We start from the raw sequence: 17370 nt of genomic DNA, 5'->3' as shown, positions 1-17370 counted from the left end.
CCCAATATTTTTCAAAAAAACATTGGGGGGGGGCTAAAAGTTATTGGTCCTCCCGCATATACGGGACTCAAGCTTGTACGAAGAAGAGGGAGAATGCATTGCACAATGGTTTTTTTCAGTAATTACCTCTAGGTTCTGGTACCTATTCTTTATAGAGTGTTATTTATTTCGGTTTCAATATCATTGCTTCCCAATTTTCAACCTCCCCCCACCACGCATCTTTGGGCTTATTTTCATGTCGGCGCCATGGCCGTCCTCCGGTCGCAGTGAACAAAAGAAGAGACACTCAGTTTTTGCCACAGGCAAAGAAGAAAGAGCCCCTTCAACACCTCAAAGAATCTTCCACTCAGCTGTGCCTTCTGGCAGTAAGGATTGGAACCGATGGAGGGTACAATTGGGGATTGAACGGCAGGGAAGAAATGAGATAAACGTATTGTCATGGAACAAGAAAGCCAAAGACCGTCCAGATTTTTTAAAAGAACTGAAATTTTGAGCAGATTGTTTCCATTAACTAATTCATAATTAGGACAACTTTTGGTTAAAAAAAAATTTTTCATCATTGCAAAATGTATAAGCCATATTCATACGAATTTTTGGGGGGGCTGAGCCGCTTCTTCAAAAATGTTGGGGGGGCTCGGGCCCATGGGCCGTATAGAAGTTTACGCCTATGCCCCTACATAGTAAATTTACATCGTGAAAAATAAAAAAAATGACAAGAATCATCCCTGGCTGGAGCCCTGTCAGCCCCACCAATGGGGGAGGGGGGCATGCAGAGGCACCCACGTGGAGAAAAAATTGGGGGCTGAAAGTTGCTGGTAGTCTCTGTTTTGTTCTTCGTTTTGTTTTTTCAGAAACTATTGAAGGAGGCTCAGCCCCCCCTCACAAAATTTATTGGGAGGGGCCTCAAATGGCTCCGTCGACCTAAGGAATTAGTTTGAAAGAAATTAAGTTTTTTATTTGAATATCAGTATTTCATCACTCATTGCAGGGACATAACGTGTAGCATGTAAAACGCTGTGATGATTTCACAAAAACTTTTGGCCCTGGGCAGCAATTTTGAGAGGACTGCAGAAATTTTAGGGGATACAAAACTGTCTTCCAAAGTCATCGACTTTTACACTGAGGAGGTGATGTAAAACTACATTTGTTTCAGCCCCCCCCCCCCCTCACTCGGACACAATAATCTACACTCTTAGTTATGGCCCTGTCCGCGGCACCCAGAAAGTGCTACAACAAACAGATTGGGAATCACAGCCCTATAAAAATACAGTACAGTATACTGTACATTAAATATAATTTATCAGCAACAGGGTTGGGTTTTTGACGTCAAAAACTGGTTTTTGATATGACAAGTGTCAAAAACTGGTTTAAACTGTCAAAAACTGGTTTAAACCGTCAAAAACTGTCGAAACCGTCAAAAACCTAAATGAATGCCTTTTGATAATGTTTTTTGAACATAATAGGTGTACAACATGATGAAAAACTTACTTTTTGGCATATTACAATGTTTTATTTTTAAACATTAATTTATTACAATAATTAAAACAAAATATTAATTATAATTTGCACTTTTGAATTTTTCAACATATCTAGTCTAGAACATATAAAATATAATTTTATGGTTTATTTATCTAAGCTACTCATTACCTGTGTTCAATTTGTTAAGTAAATTAGAGCTGCTTATTCAAAATATGTATGATAGGGCATCAGGGTTATGTTTTTGACCCCAGAAACTAGCTCGGTATTAAAACTATCAAAATCTTACTGTCAATGATGTCAAATAGTTTTTGTTAACTTGATAGATATGTTAAATAACAAAATACTTAATTTTATTTAGATTAAAGGGTTTTATATTCAGAATTATAATTACTGAGGAAAAATATATATTTTGATATTTTAAATTTTCTGATCTGCCCAAAATTTGATTCCATATAAAATTTCTGATGCAGCATCTGTTAATGCACTAACTAAACTCATTTATTTTCACCTGAAAATTTCTTAGATCAGTGTGTATAAATTCACACAGCTTTAAAGAGTATTTTCAACCAAAGCAGAGCTGACAAGACTTGATACCCAAAGCATTTGTTTTGCACGTTTGAATACAGCTTCAATTGGAAAACCATTGCATTATAAATACTAGTAAATGTACCATATCATAGTGCAAAAGTAAGAATAAACCAAGTTTGACATATACAAGCTAGCATTGCCAAATTAAATGACATTTTAGTCCTACAATTTAGTATTTTGATCGCTAGATATATTTCAATGTTATGTGCAATAAGAGTATTGTTTTAAGTATCAGTGGTTATCTAGATAATTTAATAATAACAGAAATCAACATTACATACATGATGTAATAAACTTTTTTAAACACTTATCTGTTGTAAAAAGAGTACAGCAGATAGTTTATATCAATGCATATATATAAGCAGTTGAAGAAATTTTGGAAGGTCAAGAATCATCTTGAATCAAGGAATGTCAAATCGTTCCACAGTTTTCCATTCAATGTTCATGTTATGCTTTATTCAAATTTTATAAGAAAAAAAAAACATATATTGTCCAAAATAATTCTGTCGGCAGTAGGAAATTATTTTAGAATCTTATTAAATATTTATTCTTTGTATAACATAGTCACTTTAAACATTACATGGAATTAACGTGTGCATTTTCAATGGGAATTTTTATATCGAAAAGCAATATTTGAGGTTTTTGACAGGAGCACTGTGGGACCTTCCTTTCATGGGTGGCTCATCCTCTGGGAATCAACGATATACAGCAAGACCTCGATATAACTTTGACTACGCTTAACGTCGCCGTCAACACGCCCAACAGTTTCTTTAAGTCCTGCTATAGCTTAACTGGCGAAATGTTTACTCGTTATTAAATTACTCCGTTAAAGAAGCCATATTTATTCGGTCCTTAAGTGTGATGTTGTACCGAGGTCTGTCTGATGAAATGGCGTCTGACTCAGAAAAGCAGTTTGTTGCAAAGACCATATCACCCGCAGATTTAGAAATAAAAATTTGTTTTAAGCATAAATTTGTAATTGTTTCCGCAAATATTGAACACACATGGCCCTCACATCCTAGGGCAGGGCCCTAGGCTGGGATCTTTTACGGGCCAATTATGGTGAATTTATAGTGTGAAAAAACAAAAAATGATGCGAATCGTTCCAGGCCCCACGGCTGTAGCCCTGTCAGCCCCACCCATGCGGACCATGATTTAACAAAAGAAGAATGAAAAATCTGCATTTGTCGTCTATGCGTTTTGAATTATTTTTTCCCCCTTAAAACTATTGATTGTCTTTAGCCGCCAATAAAGAGTCATTCCTGTAGGGCCCCCCACACCCCACCTCTCTTTCTCTAAATTTTCGGTTGTGTAGAGGCTTTCTTGCTTTGTCCCAGGGATGCAGTGGGTGCATCAATAGGACAGGGATCTAGGATCCAGATGCACGTTTTACATTTGTGCTACTCGCCAGAGGATGTACCATCTTCTGATTCTTAATAAGAATCCGCTTCTTAACTATGGATTTGATCTTTAGTTAAGAATCGAGAGAGAACTTTGCTACCACATTCTTAACTAAGAATCGTTTTTGTTCCATAGTTAAGAATCAAGGCTACCCACTTCTTAGCTTCATTCTTAGGAAACAATTTTTTTTCTTCTATGCGCGAGATAACTTAAATTCTTTCTTTAATAGAAGTTTTTTTATGATTCATATTTTAAAAAATGGAAAAAAAAATTAACAATGCATTTTTATTTCCAAATAAGAAATTCGTCAGACTTTTTAAGTTATCGAAAAGTTATCTGAAGGCTGTGTGGGAGAGTTGAAAACAGTGTTAGAGTCTATATACAGCACATATATGTTGATAATAGTGATAAAATATCGGATTATTTCAATCAAGTTTGATAAATTTTGCTACATTTATCACATTTATCAGTGATTATGCATAATTCTCAAATTTTCAATCCATAAATATCATGATCAATGAGTCGTAAATACAATTTTTTTCATATTATGGGAACTTGTAGATTTGAAATTTTTTATTAGTTTAAAACTTGAGAGAAAACTGAATTTATCCCACAAAATATGTGAGATAAAACTATAATCGGCGGAAATATAATTGCACATAAATTAAAAATCATTATTAACCTGCTGATGCATGTTTTTTTTCACATGCTTCGTTGTACGTGAAAAAGCCAACATTACAAAAGCGATGACCATTTTTAATATTGATGTATTATCTGATCACTATTATTGATATTTGACCACGAAGCAGCTATGCAATACATGCACAGTACCACGTTCATTTCACCATGACAATTAATTTAAAGAAACATGAAACATATTATAAAAATTATTGTTAGTCTTATAATTTAGCTTCACTTACATACGTAATGTAAACACAACGATGACTCATTCATCACATTAACCATGGTTTGACAATTATGCATAATGACCTACAAATGTGATGGATTCACGATATATGAGCAAAATTTATCAAACTTACCGAAATGGCCGGTGATTATTCATATAATAACAGCTCTTTATCACTTTTACCATAACATATAGGCCCTATAGCATGGCCCCTCTTCATGGAGGCTGGCAGGGATCCATCCCAGTGAACGTGGGATGAATCTTTGATTCGAATCATATTGGATGATTAAGTATGGATATGTTTGTTTTTTACTGCAACATGTTAAAAAAATATTATGTATTTATCATTTCTTCAAAACCGTATTCACATTTGATGAAATAATCTCCGCCATTTTTTTCAGGCTAGCATCGCTCTAAAATTTCTTTTCCTCCATCTTGTCAACAACAAGTTGTTGTTAATTTTTAGCTGGGCGCTGATTGGCCAATGGCGAAATTCCCCAAAAGGGAAATTTATCGGCCTGTCCATCGTCACGTGACCTTAAGAATAACTTTTAACAATCACACCGTGGTTGCATTCGGAGCTCGATTCTTAACATGATTCTTACGTATGGATGATTGGTTATTAAGAATCGGAGGTGGTACACCCCCAGGCCACATTACTTCAAAGTAGAATAACTGGTGAGTGATTGGAATTTCTGATATTTATGACCAGCCGTAAAACCCCTGAAAATTTCTAGCAGTTCAATTATAACGATGGAGGATGTAGGCGTAAACTTGTATCTGGCCCATGGGCCTGAACCCCCCCCCCCCCAAAAAAATGGGTGGATTTGTTTCTTACACTTGGCTCAGAAAAAACTTTGACAAAAAATTTCTCTAAATAGAAGTCATCTGCTCAAATTTTTTTTTTAACTTTATACAATACTTTATTAGTCAGAAATGAGAAATACAGAAAAAAGGGGAGAAAAAAATTACCAAGGAGCCAAATGGCCCTTACTGGCAATCACAATTTGCAATTTGATATGAAACTTATAAACATAAAAATAAATAAATAAAAAATAATTGACAGAACATGAGTGAACAGAAAGTAAAAACAAAACAAAAAAAAAAAAAACTAAACCCAATATAATATGATAGGTCATGGTGGCCGCAGGCATGTGGTGATAATATTACGATTGTAAAAAAAAAAAATAAGTAAGGGGGAAGAAGTTAATTTTAAAAAAATGTAAAGTAAGTCCAAATGTAGTAAGGGGAAAAAAATTAAATTTTTTTCTTTTCATTTGAGGAAAAGATGAAATAGATGGGAAATTCATCCTAAAAAAAACTCTTCAATATTATTTATTTGAAACAGGTAGCATTTTAATTTTTTTTTTAATACTAATAATGAAGTATTATTGTTAAGGAGTTGATCAGGCAAAGAGTTATAGAATTTAGGGATAAGATATGAAAAATGTTTCTTTCGTTTTAGGGAGATTAATCGATTCTAGGGAGTAAATAGGTGGAGTTGATTCTTGCAGAAGAACGAAAGGTGTAAATTTATTATTTATATAATTTGGTGTTATTTTTTTACTTTTCTTTAGAATCTCAATCCACTTGTTCTTTGACAATAGTAGTCTTATCTCGCAAGTGGGGGGGGGGGGAGATGCTTTCTCTTGCTTGTACTGTAGGTAAACTCAAGAGCATCTCTCCTCCTTTTGTTGAGTGTAACCCTTGGGGAAGGGGACATGAGACAACAGAAAAAAAGTGGAAGGAGGTAAAGTGAACAACGAATAAGCTTATTAACAAGTTTGAAGGCCTGTAAAATTTTTCGAGCCCTCACAATAGAGACGCAGACATGAGGAAACTAACATTGGGTGGAGGAGGGCACTGAAAGTTGCTGGCCATCCCATATATACGGGACTCAAGTGCATATGCTGGAAACTGAGGATGCATTGCATTGTTTTTCCAAAAATTAATGGCGGGAGGCTCAGCCCCCTTACAAAATTTATTGGGGGTGGGGCTCAAATATCCTCCGCTCCCAAGTTCTGGCGCCTGTGATAAGGAATCAAATAAATAATAGTAAAATAAAACTAATATTTAAAAAAAAGAAAATAAGAAATGAATGGAAAATTTCAAAGTCCCTGAGCCGAGCACCATTGCATTCTAATGCTAGAAATATGGAATTTCCTCCTTACAAATCAGAAATTCCCAAACTATTTATATTTGCAGCACCCTTAAAAATTTTTAATATTTCCAGTAATGTTGAAGGGGGTTAGAGGGTGAAATTTGCTCTCAACCTCTAGTCCGGCACCCTGGACACTTGACCCCTCCCCCAGGTGCAGCTCTGTTTCTAGTACCCCAGCACACTTGGGTAGCCAGGGCCGGAACTAGGGAAGAAGGCAGTTTTCACAGGCGCAAATCTTGAGGGGAGCTGCTAATTCTGGGGGGGAGGAATGAAAAATACTGTTTCGACCAAATTTTGTCAGTGGAGAGAGGGTGAAAAAATTGCATATTCTTCCCTAAACGACTAAAATGATCCTGTCTCTCCGATTACACATCTTTGGACCGGGCTTTTGGACAGATCTTTCGCGAAGACCCAGATTTTTCACAGGGAAGTACTTGGAACCTGTCATCGGCGTAAACTTGTATCGGGCCAATGGGATCAAGCCCCCCACCCCATTGGCGAAAAAAATATAAAAAATCGCATGGATAACGTTTTTCCACATGTTAATGATCACGGAATCATCGGAATAATCACGTCACCTCAGTACAGTGTGTTTTGGCCTTTATGCGAAGCTGTGACATGTAAAAAGTGGCGATCCACAAAAACTTTTTTCCAGCCATTTTTCAGGATGCGACTTATTTATTGAAAATTACTGTAATTTTTTCTATGTTCTATTGTAAATTAAATCGGGGAATTTCTAAAAAGTATGTAGTACTTCTTACTTATGTTATTCAAAATTGTATTTATTTCAAAATGAAGAATTATTCTCAAGGTTTTAATAATGTTCCTCTCTCTCTCTCTTCTCCTTTCACTGTCACTTTTTTTTTACGGATGAATTCCTTTTTGTCCCTCCAGTGACCGCAAGTTTTACATACCGTTTACGTTCGTAGGACTCATAAATTTTAAATATCTTGTGGCATCTCAGTCGAGGAAACATTCCTCCCCCTCCCACCGACAAAAAATAATCTTCACTCCTAGTTACAGCCCATCCGTGGCATCTAGTGACATGTTTATCGGAGGGGGGAAGGGTGCTCAGTGGGCTATAAGCAGATCCATACCCCCCCCCCCCACATACCGGAGAAGGGCTTCTAGCCTGGGATCTTTAGCGGGCCCCCGAAACCAGACTTTTCACGGGTCCTTCTATAATGGATTCATAGCATGAAAAACTAAAAATGATGGTAACTGTCCTAGGCTCGTAACTAGGCTGGGACATCCAGGACAATGCTCCAGAAACCTGAGCCAAAGGGCTCAGAACAAAAAAAATTTACACTTATTTTACACATTTCTTAAAATCTTTGACAGTTTTCATACTGCAAAATAAAAATAGAAGGGGGACTAACTCCTTCTTTTCTAAGCATAACCCTTTTAAGGAAGCCCCCATGAAAAAGTATGCACCTGGCTCCGAGAAGGCTCGCTACAGCCATGGCCCCAGGGCTGGAGCCCTGTCAATTCCATTCTTGGGGGGGGGGGGGAGAACCAAGTGCAAAAAATTTTGGGAGAAGGCACAAAAAGAAAAGAAAAAAAATCATTCTGAAATTCTTCGAAACATTTGAAATTTTTTTTTTTTCATGTATGAGTTTTTTTTCTTTTCGCGATAAAGGCGGCCGCACCCTCCGCTGCTGGCGAAGAGCATTGGTTCAGTTTTGGCTGCTTCAATGCAGGTTTTCTGAATACAAGTACCATTTCCTAATTAGAAGGACGGGAAAGTGGGTATGGCGTGTGGCCTATGTCACCTGGAGGCATCCGTCCATATAGATGGACCCCAGCTGTAGACCGGAAATGAAAACTACTTTCTTGTTTTGATTATTATATTAAGTCTTTTGTATGGATCTAAATCATCTTGAAAATATTCATGGAGGAAAAAGGTGAAAAATTATTCTGACAAGATATATATATTTCAATGAGTTATAATTCAATGTATTATTTACATTCTATTACCATATAATTAATCTGTCAAAATGGGTGTTTTATTTATAATCTGTAGATTCATTATCTTTTTGGAGGAAATCCTGGGAAATCAAATTCGCCAAAGATGCGGTTAGATGATTTTTGGTCTTTACATGTGAGTAAATATATTTCATATTCACAAGCATCAGGCAGTGGTTAGCATCAATATCACTGATGTTAACATTTAGATGCATATATTTTTGGAATTTACTTCATGCAATATCTCGGATTCTTAAAAAAAAACAGTATTCAAATTAAAGTCAATGATAGCTGTGGGACAAGTTGGTGAACAAAATAAGTCAAAATGTCTATCATTTCTATATATATTAGACTAAATATTTTGAAATTAGGTAGTTAATTTAAATCAAACATCAATTAATTAATATATCAATATTTAAAAATAATTTTTTATCCTTATAATTATTAATGGATTGGTTGTAAGAATTGCTGAAATAAGAAATCACAAATTACAAATTTTTTTTCAAGCTGATGTGTTTTGTTCATTAACTTTCATTTTTCACTTAAATGTTAATTCATTAGATCTGGTAAAAATGGAGTTGAACCTCAATTACAAAGGTCACAACAGGCAAACTGTCCAATGAGGTGGCTAAAAAAAATACCCATAAAAGTATGGATGTATATATGACCATTGCTTATTTGAAGCTCGGCTAATTGATATTTTTCTAACATAAGGAAATTATCACCTAGGTCTGAAATTTCAAAGAAAATTAAGATTTTTTAAGGCAGATAGACTTGGTAAATGCAGATATGCAAGAAACAGTACTTTTGAAAGAAAAAGAAAATGTTTTTGGGAGAAGAACTCTTCAACTCAATAGAATTAAATGTTAGTCAAAGAACTTTGGACAATTGCAAAGCAAAGAATGGCCAAATTAACTAAATTTTGGCTGCATGAATTATCCAAAAATTTTTATCACTTGACGTAGGCTTTCACAGTTAAGCAAGTGAGTTTTCACCATATTCCATTGGTTTAATTTAATTTTTGGGCATTTATCTATTGCAAAATTTTTTGTAAATTGATATGCGAAGCTCTTTTTCATAATTATGCAATAATTGATGGCTACCTAAAGCCATGGGATTGAGCAAAGAAATAAAAATTAAAAATTTTAATTGATCAACTGTCATCTAAGTTTTGAAAATAAGGAAGCCATCTCTATTCAAAAACATTTTGGAGAATTGTCGATTGCGAGCAATGAAACATTTTCAGATGGGTATCTTGCTGAATTGTTAATTATTAGAACGAAGTGATCTAATAAACGTTTCAAATTTAGTTTCTTTCCTCAAAGAATAACCGATTGGAACAATTTCCCATCATCATTATTGATTGTCCAACAGTTTCCAATTTTATTTGTAACTGTGTCTTCTATCAAATTTCACCATTGCCTTCCCTTCTATAGACCTCGGCCAAGCAATATTGAATAAATAAATAATTTGCATGAATCTGGGATGTGCTACAATATATCACTCAACCTAGCAAAAATATTAAATTTGCTTATAATGAAGAGTAGGATATACAGGGTGATTCATAATACCCTCCGGGTTTCAGAATGCTGTAGTGAGGGAAGGTTTGACGAGTGCAGTGATGGGGAGACTTGCACTGTATACAGAAACAATTCGTTTTTTATAACACCAGTTACCGTAGATGGCAGTACGCATTCGACTGAAAGCAATTAGTGAAGTAAAATGGCATTCATAAGCAAACAAAAAACTTTCTTTGTGTTAGAATTTTCTAAATTGCAGTTTGACCCACATGTGTACATGCCATTTTTTTACAGAGCGAACTGTTACCGTGTTGCAGTGTACCTGGATATGCTAAAATAACAGGAACATCGTGATGACTTCATTTTTCAACAAGATGAAGCTCTTCCCCTCCCCCAATTTCCTATGGAATGTGCATGGGTACCTTGATGCTGAATTGCCTCATCGTTGGATTGGACGAGCTTCCTTTTTTGCTCACCAAACTTAACATCATGAGAATTTTTTTGTGGGGCTATGTCAGAGATCTTTTGTCCGTTCCCCCTTTGCCGCATGATTTAGCAGAACTGTGGGGATGCATCACACATGTTGTCTATACCCTGGATCGTGCCATGTTAGGAGGAGTATGGCAAGAACTGGATTATTGAATTGATATATGCCATGTGAGCAAGGGTTCGCGCATCGAACACCTGTAAGGTGTGTAAATAAACTTGAATTGTTTCTGTATTCAGTGCAAGGCTCTCCTCCGCTGCACTTGTCATAGTTTCTCCACTATAGCATTCCGAAACCCCAGAGGGAATTATTAATCACCCTGTATAGTATAACAACAACGATAGAGAGTATAACAATAATTTTGAGCTTTTCTTATGAAAGACATTTGCTGTATAGTGATACTTTGGCTAACGAAGATAACTTGTTCTGGAATCTTCTTCATTATAGCTGAAATCTTCATAAACCAAAATGTGATTTTCTGTAGGTTTCTATGGGGAAAGCTTTTAATTTGCCCAAAATTTAAAGATAAGTTTTTTAAAACACCAAGGAGTGTTATAAAAAGATAAAATCTTACAGAAGGCTAAAATTAACAGCATCTAAGTTGGATAAATGAAAATTTATGGGATGAGATACTGAAGACATCTTTTTATTTTGCACTATGTACACAACCAACACCAGTCTACTAATGATGGTGTTTATACAACCCAGTCGAGTTCATAGGTGTCCCCATCCATTTGTGGTTTTATCAGCTCATTTCTGTGCCTAATGCATGCCGATGGAAAAGATGAGTTCTTAGAATGTCCAGACTGTTCAGTTTGATGCTAAAAGTCTTGCACTAAAAAAGTGTGTGCTCTGAAAACATGCCCCCCCCCCTTTTTTTTTTAAATATATTTTCTATTGGCTGAATCTTTCATTTTACGTGAAATGGTTAAAAACTTTCAGAAAGAGATCTGGAAAACAATTCTGAGGTGAACATTAGTTAATCGGGCACAAGTGACATTTCATTTCATTCCGTGCACCGCCCAGGCTCTATCGACCATTGTCAATTTTAGCCATTGCCCGGATGAGGGGCTGGGCGATGTCGGGTGCTTTATTATGCATATAAAATATAAAATACATGAACATTGAATATAAAAACACATTATTTAAAAAAAAATAAAAAAAAAAGTATATACAGATTTAAATATTTCTATTATACAATATACAATTTATTCCGATGAGCTCTTCTGATGTCCTTTCCAGCTTTATTGAGCCCGAGCCCCCTGTTCCTCTCTGTGGCCAAGCGCCAGGTCCAGGGCACAAGTGACAGTAACTCTGATTATGATTGGTGTTAAAATTCAGCTTAGCTGTTTATGTTAATGCAATACATCCATATCAATAAAAATGTTTGTTGGCTGAAGTATTACTGTATACATAATTTTTTTTTAAATCTGATTGGCATTGGTGTGTTTTCTATTAATCTCCTATGTTGTAAATTTATTTTTATTTTTTTTTAGTTAAAAGGTTTGATTAGGAAATTGTATGTTCCAAAATACAGTTATTCATATTTGTTCATAATTCAGTATTGCATATTTATAGTTGTGCCGTCCTACTAAGAAAGCTCTTTTGAGACAATGCTTCCTTCTCATACGCCAGCTCAAGTTTCATGAAATCACACAAAAAAATCCCATATCTGCTTTGCATTATCTACAAACTGAACTGTCTCTAATGGTGAACCATAATAATCCAGAAGAAGAAAGAGAGGTGAGCAAAATGCTGATCAAATTAAATTTCACTTGAATGGGTAGTTTCTTTTGTATGATTTAAACAATTTCCAACATTTTGGATCTCTGTTAGATGACGGCCCTACAAGACGACAGGGATTTAGTCCTGGGTGCTCAAATGATCAACATTGTATTTTTGTTTTCACCAGAATATTAATTTCATTTAGAAAAGTTCCACTAGAACCTCATCCTGAATATATATAAAATGGTTTTTCAGTAGGCTGACTATTGCAGTGACTGATAATGAACAGTAAAGCTGTAGTGATGGCAGGACAACCATGGTAGAAAGACTATCAAATTCTTAACAGTATGCACTTTTTTCAAAAAAATTCATGAAAAAAATTCAATCACTGAATAGTGTTTCTTTGATCGTTGGTATCGCTTACATTTTGGAATTTTTTCACCTTGTAAATTAGGTTACTGCACAGGGTTCCTGGCAACCTGGAAAATGAGAGAAACGAGAAATGGACATAGAAAATGTGAAAAATTTGGCAAATATTTGATAAAAGTCAAGAGAAAGTTCTATGAAGGGGGGAGAAAAACTCGAAAAACCATAGTTTGAAATTCGGAAAAGGTTAAGATTCTGAATTATATTTCTTCCAGAGTTTTGGTCAGGGAAAGTCTGTGAAATTTTTGAGTTTTGGTCAGGAAAAAATGATCAAGCAGATTTTTCTGGGGACCCTGCCACACTATATGTTTGGATCTTATACAGAAAGTAGCTACAGTAGCAATTTCATTCTCACTTTTGGAAGTGAATAATACTTATGTCACTAGGTTCCCTAAGAAGAACAAACACTAGCAAAGTGTTAAACCATTTGGTTGTGCAAATTGTTGAAATTATTCTGTTCCTAACGGGCAAGAAAAAATTCCCCCTTTTTTCCTTGTACCTCAAATCATCAGAAAGGTATTGAGCAAGATATTATTATCATCTATAGACAGAGCAGTTTAAAGTTTAAAAATAATTAGATAGTGATTTTTTTCAACATGCATAATATGGAAGCATTTTATTAAAGTGGGATTTATCACAAAAAAGGATATCATTCTATTGGAAAAAATTTGAACATCAAAGGAAAAAAAAAGATTTGAAAAAAGTATATAAAGATTCATCGGTACGCTATATTGAGTATCGTTATAGCAAGGTTTCACTGTAGTACTTTTTTTTTTCCTTTCATCAAATACAGTTGATTCCCATATTATTCCGAAGTCACTTTGTTCAGTCAAAAAAATTTTGTATCGGAAGTATATATATATATATATATATACTTCCGATATATATAAATCGTATATATATATATATATATTTTTTTTTTTTCAATATGAAGTATATATTGACAAAATATGATATTCAGAAAAATTTGTTTCAAATGAAAAAAAACTGCTGGAAAAATAGAAATAAATTCTTGGGTTAAGTATAAAGGTTATATGTAAATTATGTTATTTTTTATTAGAAAACAGTTTGTGTAAAAACTCTTTTGTATTAAACCTTGTTGAGTATTTTTTTGCTTCACATGATTTTTAGTTTCAACTCATGGCCTCTAATTTGTTCAAAGAAAAAGAGCAAGAGGTAGAAGGTAAGTTTAGGCATCTCAGCTGTGTCTATGCTCTTGTATATTTTTTTAGTGTAAAAATTTTTATAAACATTTAAAAGAAATTTTAAAACACGAATGCTTTTTCTTTCTAATTTTCTGATTCCTTGATTAAAAATGAGGACAAGATTAACGACTCATCACTTTTGAAATCTTGAAAATGTTCCTGTTTCATAATCATTGTCAAAACAGTTTTTTAACCTCATGAATAAATTCAAAATTTCCCAAGATTTTGTGAGTTTTTTAGTCTAAAAAACATGTCTCAAAATTGCACCTACAAATGTTAAAGGATGGTGGAAAAGACGTATATATGAATCATATTCACATAGAAAGCATATTGGAAATGCATAGTGTTGTGTTCTTGAAAAATGGTAGGTTGTGGTGTTCATGGAGCTTCAGAGATTTGTGATTTTTTTATCCAACCTTCTGCCATCACAGGAAAAATAAGTATTAGTCTATAAATACCATATGTGATAGAAATGTCTCTTATGTATGCTTTGCTGAGATCGATAAACCATACCTGTATGGAAGAGTAAATAATCCTTTACCATCACAAAACAAAAATAATGAAAAATGCAAGTGCACTTAAATATATAAAATTCCTTCTTTCATACTGAGTAATTTCATATTTTTCTGTGTATTTGCCTTTTCTTTGTTCTTGTTTTGTGAATAAACATACCTCTCTATACAACTTTATAGAGAAAGGTACCGAAGCAGACATGTATGGGACCGCTAAATGATTGTGCTTTTACATCAAACTCTGTGCAGCTATGTGAGCATTCAAGAATAGTACACACACACATTGTGACATGACATCATTTAATGGAACTTGAGGCATTAATCTCAACATGCTATAATCTCAACTGGGAGCCACGGATGAAATTAAATGGAGGAGGGGGGGGGCATGACAAGTGGTTAAGAGGAAGCCACAGAGAGTTGTGTAAAAATGAATTTGGATGTAGAGAAATCAAGCTTTAAAGTAAAATATAGTTGGAAAAAGTATGACTTCTTTCAGAATCCAATAGAACTGGAGCAAAAGATGGGCAAACAATAACAAATTATAACAACTCTATATATTTTTTCGAAATTAACGATAATGAGATTTTATCAGAATTAAGATTAATAAATCAAGTGGATATGACCAAATTACCCCCGAGAGGAGGAAAATAATCTACCATTATCACGTGGGTGTAATAAAAAACCAAATTTTTATCATTCAGTTATAGTGCCATCTACACTCATGTCCATAAATTAAGGATAATTCAGAATCACACGGAAATCGAAATCTAAAGTAAAAATTTCACCTGTAGAATTATTACACACATCTGCAAGAATGATATGCAAATTTCAGGAAGCCACCAGATGATGCCAATAGTACGTCACAATAACGAGAGTGTAAGAGGGGGTATATAAGGAATGGTGGCAAAGAAGTAAAATTGTTCACAAGAGTTCTGTAAGGCGCTCAGTGCCATAAGCGAATAGTTATGACACAGAGGACGCATGTGGATGATTTTTTACGTGGTAGAATTATCGGCCGCCTGGAATGTGGGCATACTCAGATGGAAGTATCCGAGGAACTTGGAATTGCCCAAAGTGTCATCTCTAGGCTTTGGCAACGATTCCAAGATAACGGAAATGTCAGTAGACGTTACAGTACAGGTCGCCCCCAAGTTACAACGCTGAATGAAGACCGGTATTTGGCAGTAACTGCCAAAAGAAGCAGACGGAGCTCAACATCCAACCTGTCTCGTCAGCTATCTGCAGCCACGGGTACCACAGTTTCAAGGCAAACCATGTACAGACGTTTGGGAGATATTGGTCTATATGCTCACAGGCGTGTCAGATGTGTTCCGCTCACGGCAACTCACTTTCGGCAGCGATTAGGCTGGAGTAGAGAACATGCAATGTGGACATCGTCACAGTGGGCTTGTGTGATGTTTTCCGACGAGTCCAGGTTTAGTTTGCAGTCTGATTCACGTCAGACTTTCATATGGAGAACGCCAGGTACCTGTTACCACCAAGACAACATCATTGAACGACACCGTTACGGTGGTGCAGCATTGCTCGTTTGGGGTGGAATTATACTGGGTTCCAGAACAGATCTGCATGTTCAAACCGGAACCATGAAAGCCCAAATTTATCGGGACATCATTCTGGAACAACATGTACGTTTGTTTAGGGGTGCCATGGGCGCAGAATTTGTGTTTATGGATGACAACGCCCGTCCTCACCGAGCAAACATCGTAAACGAATGCCTTGAATCTGAGGGTATAACCCGTATGGAATGGCCTGCATTCTCACCTGACTTGAATCCGATAGAGCATGTGTGGGACATGCTTGGCCGACGAGTTGCAGCCCGTCAACCACCTCCTACATGTGTACCGGAACTTCGGAGAGCATTGCTTGCTGAGTGGAGTGATCTTCCCCAAGATCAGATCAATAATTTGATACTCAGCATGCCTAGGCGTTGTACGGACTGTATTTCATAGCATGGGAGACATACAATGTATTAACCATCATACCAACCATTTAATAGTAAATTTTTGTAAAGGAGATATTTTTTACAATTGCTCCAGGGGGCGAAAATTGTAGTTTTTATGAATGGCATCATACATACACCATCGTTTTCGTTCTTTATCTTTTGTTTAATAAATGGGCTTTATGAATAAGTAACGTTTGTTTTGTTTCTGAACCTTTATTATGGCATTATCCTTAATTTATGGACATGAGTGTATAACTGAAGGACTCTTTTACAGTGTTTTAAAGTATACCATAGTACATCCAATTTATAGAGCAGGAGAGACATAACTTATACTAAACTATATACCATATCAATTCTTCCCATCTTTTCAAAAGTAATAGAACAGCTCGCGGGTTTTCTTTATTATTAGCACTATTTAGCTTCTAACCAGTATGGCTTTCAGAAGAATAAAAATGCTTAAATGTCCATGTTAGAGCTAAGCAATCACTTACACACTGGGTTCAACTTTAATAAATATTCTATAACAATTTTCTGGATTTAAAAAGAGCTTTTGACTGTGAATTTAGACCGGTCGTCATTTCATCTTTTTCCAGGGGGGAGGAACAAAGAACATGTAATCAATGTATGTATATATCTATATTTGTGCATATATGTATATATACACCATTTCTAGTGTATTTTCTAAAGCCTGGGGGCTTCAGCCGGTCCCCCCAAATGACAGGCCTGAATTTAGAAACACAAAAAAAATTTCATCAGCTGGTATACGTGTAAACATATTGAGCTGATTTAAAACATATTACTTTAAAGCAGGGGTTCTTAACCTTTTGCAGCCGTGACCCAAAATCAACAACAAGATTTTCTTCATGACTCATGGGACTATTTGTTCTTTAAAATTAGTAAAACCAGTGACACAAGTGCATTTATAGCAGGACTGAAAGTGGATTTGTAAGGCTCATCCAGGAAGTCCTAGCAAATCTATAGTCTGTGCTCAAGAATCTCTGGCTGTGAGTGGATTTATACGACCCATCTCA

At 35.4% G+C, this 17370-nt stretch overlaps 1 protein-coding gene across 2 annotated transcripts in view; it reads left to right on the top strand.

Annotated features, from left to right (window-relative positions):
• Positions 1–17370, top strand: part of muskelin (muskelin 1) — a 59667-nt gene that overhangs the window by 36221 nt on the left and 6076 nt on the right. For both annotated transcript variants that reach the window (XM_089249139.1, XM_089249140.1), the window contains 3 exons: positions 8560–8637; positions 12087–12251; positions 13791–13842. In XM_089249139.1, the coding sequence (XP_089105265.1) occupies positions 8560–8637; positions 12087–12251; positions 13791–13842 (295 nt within the window). The remainder of the gene's footprint in view (positions 1–8559; positions 8638–12086; positions 12252–13790; positions 13843–17370) is intronic.

This window comes from Pholcus phalangioides, unplaced genomic scaffold (assembly GCF_987345545.1).
Source record: "Pholcus phalangioides strain wild (caught in Gottingen) unplaced genomic scaffold, Ppha-v1.0 ptg000021l_1, whole genome shotgun sequence".
Classification (NCBI taxonomy): domain Eukaryota; kingdom Metazoa; phylum Arthropoda; class Arachnida; order Araneae; family Pholcidae; genus Pholcus; species Pholcus phalangioides.
The sequence above is the reverse complement of the archived record's forward strand: the minus strand, read 5'-3'. Positions and strand labels throughout refer to the sequence as shown.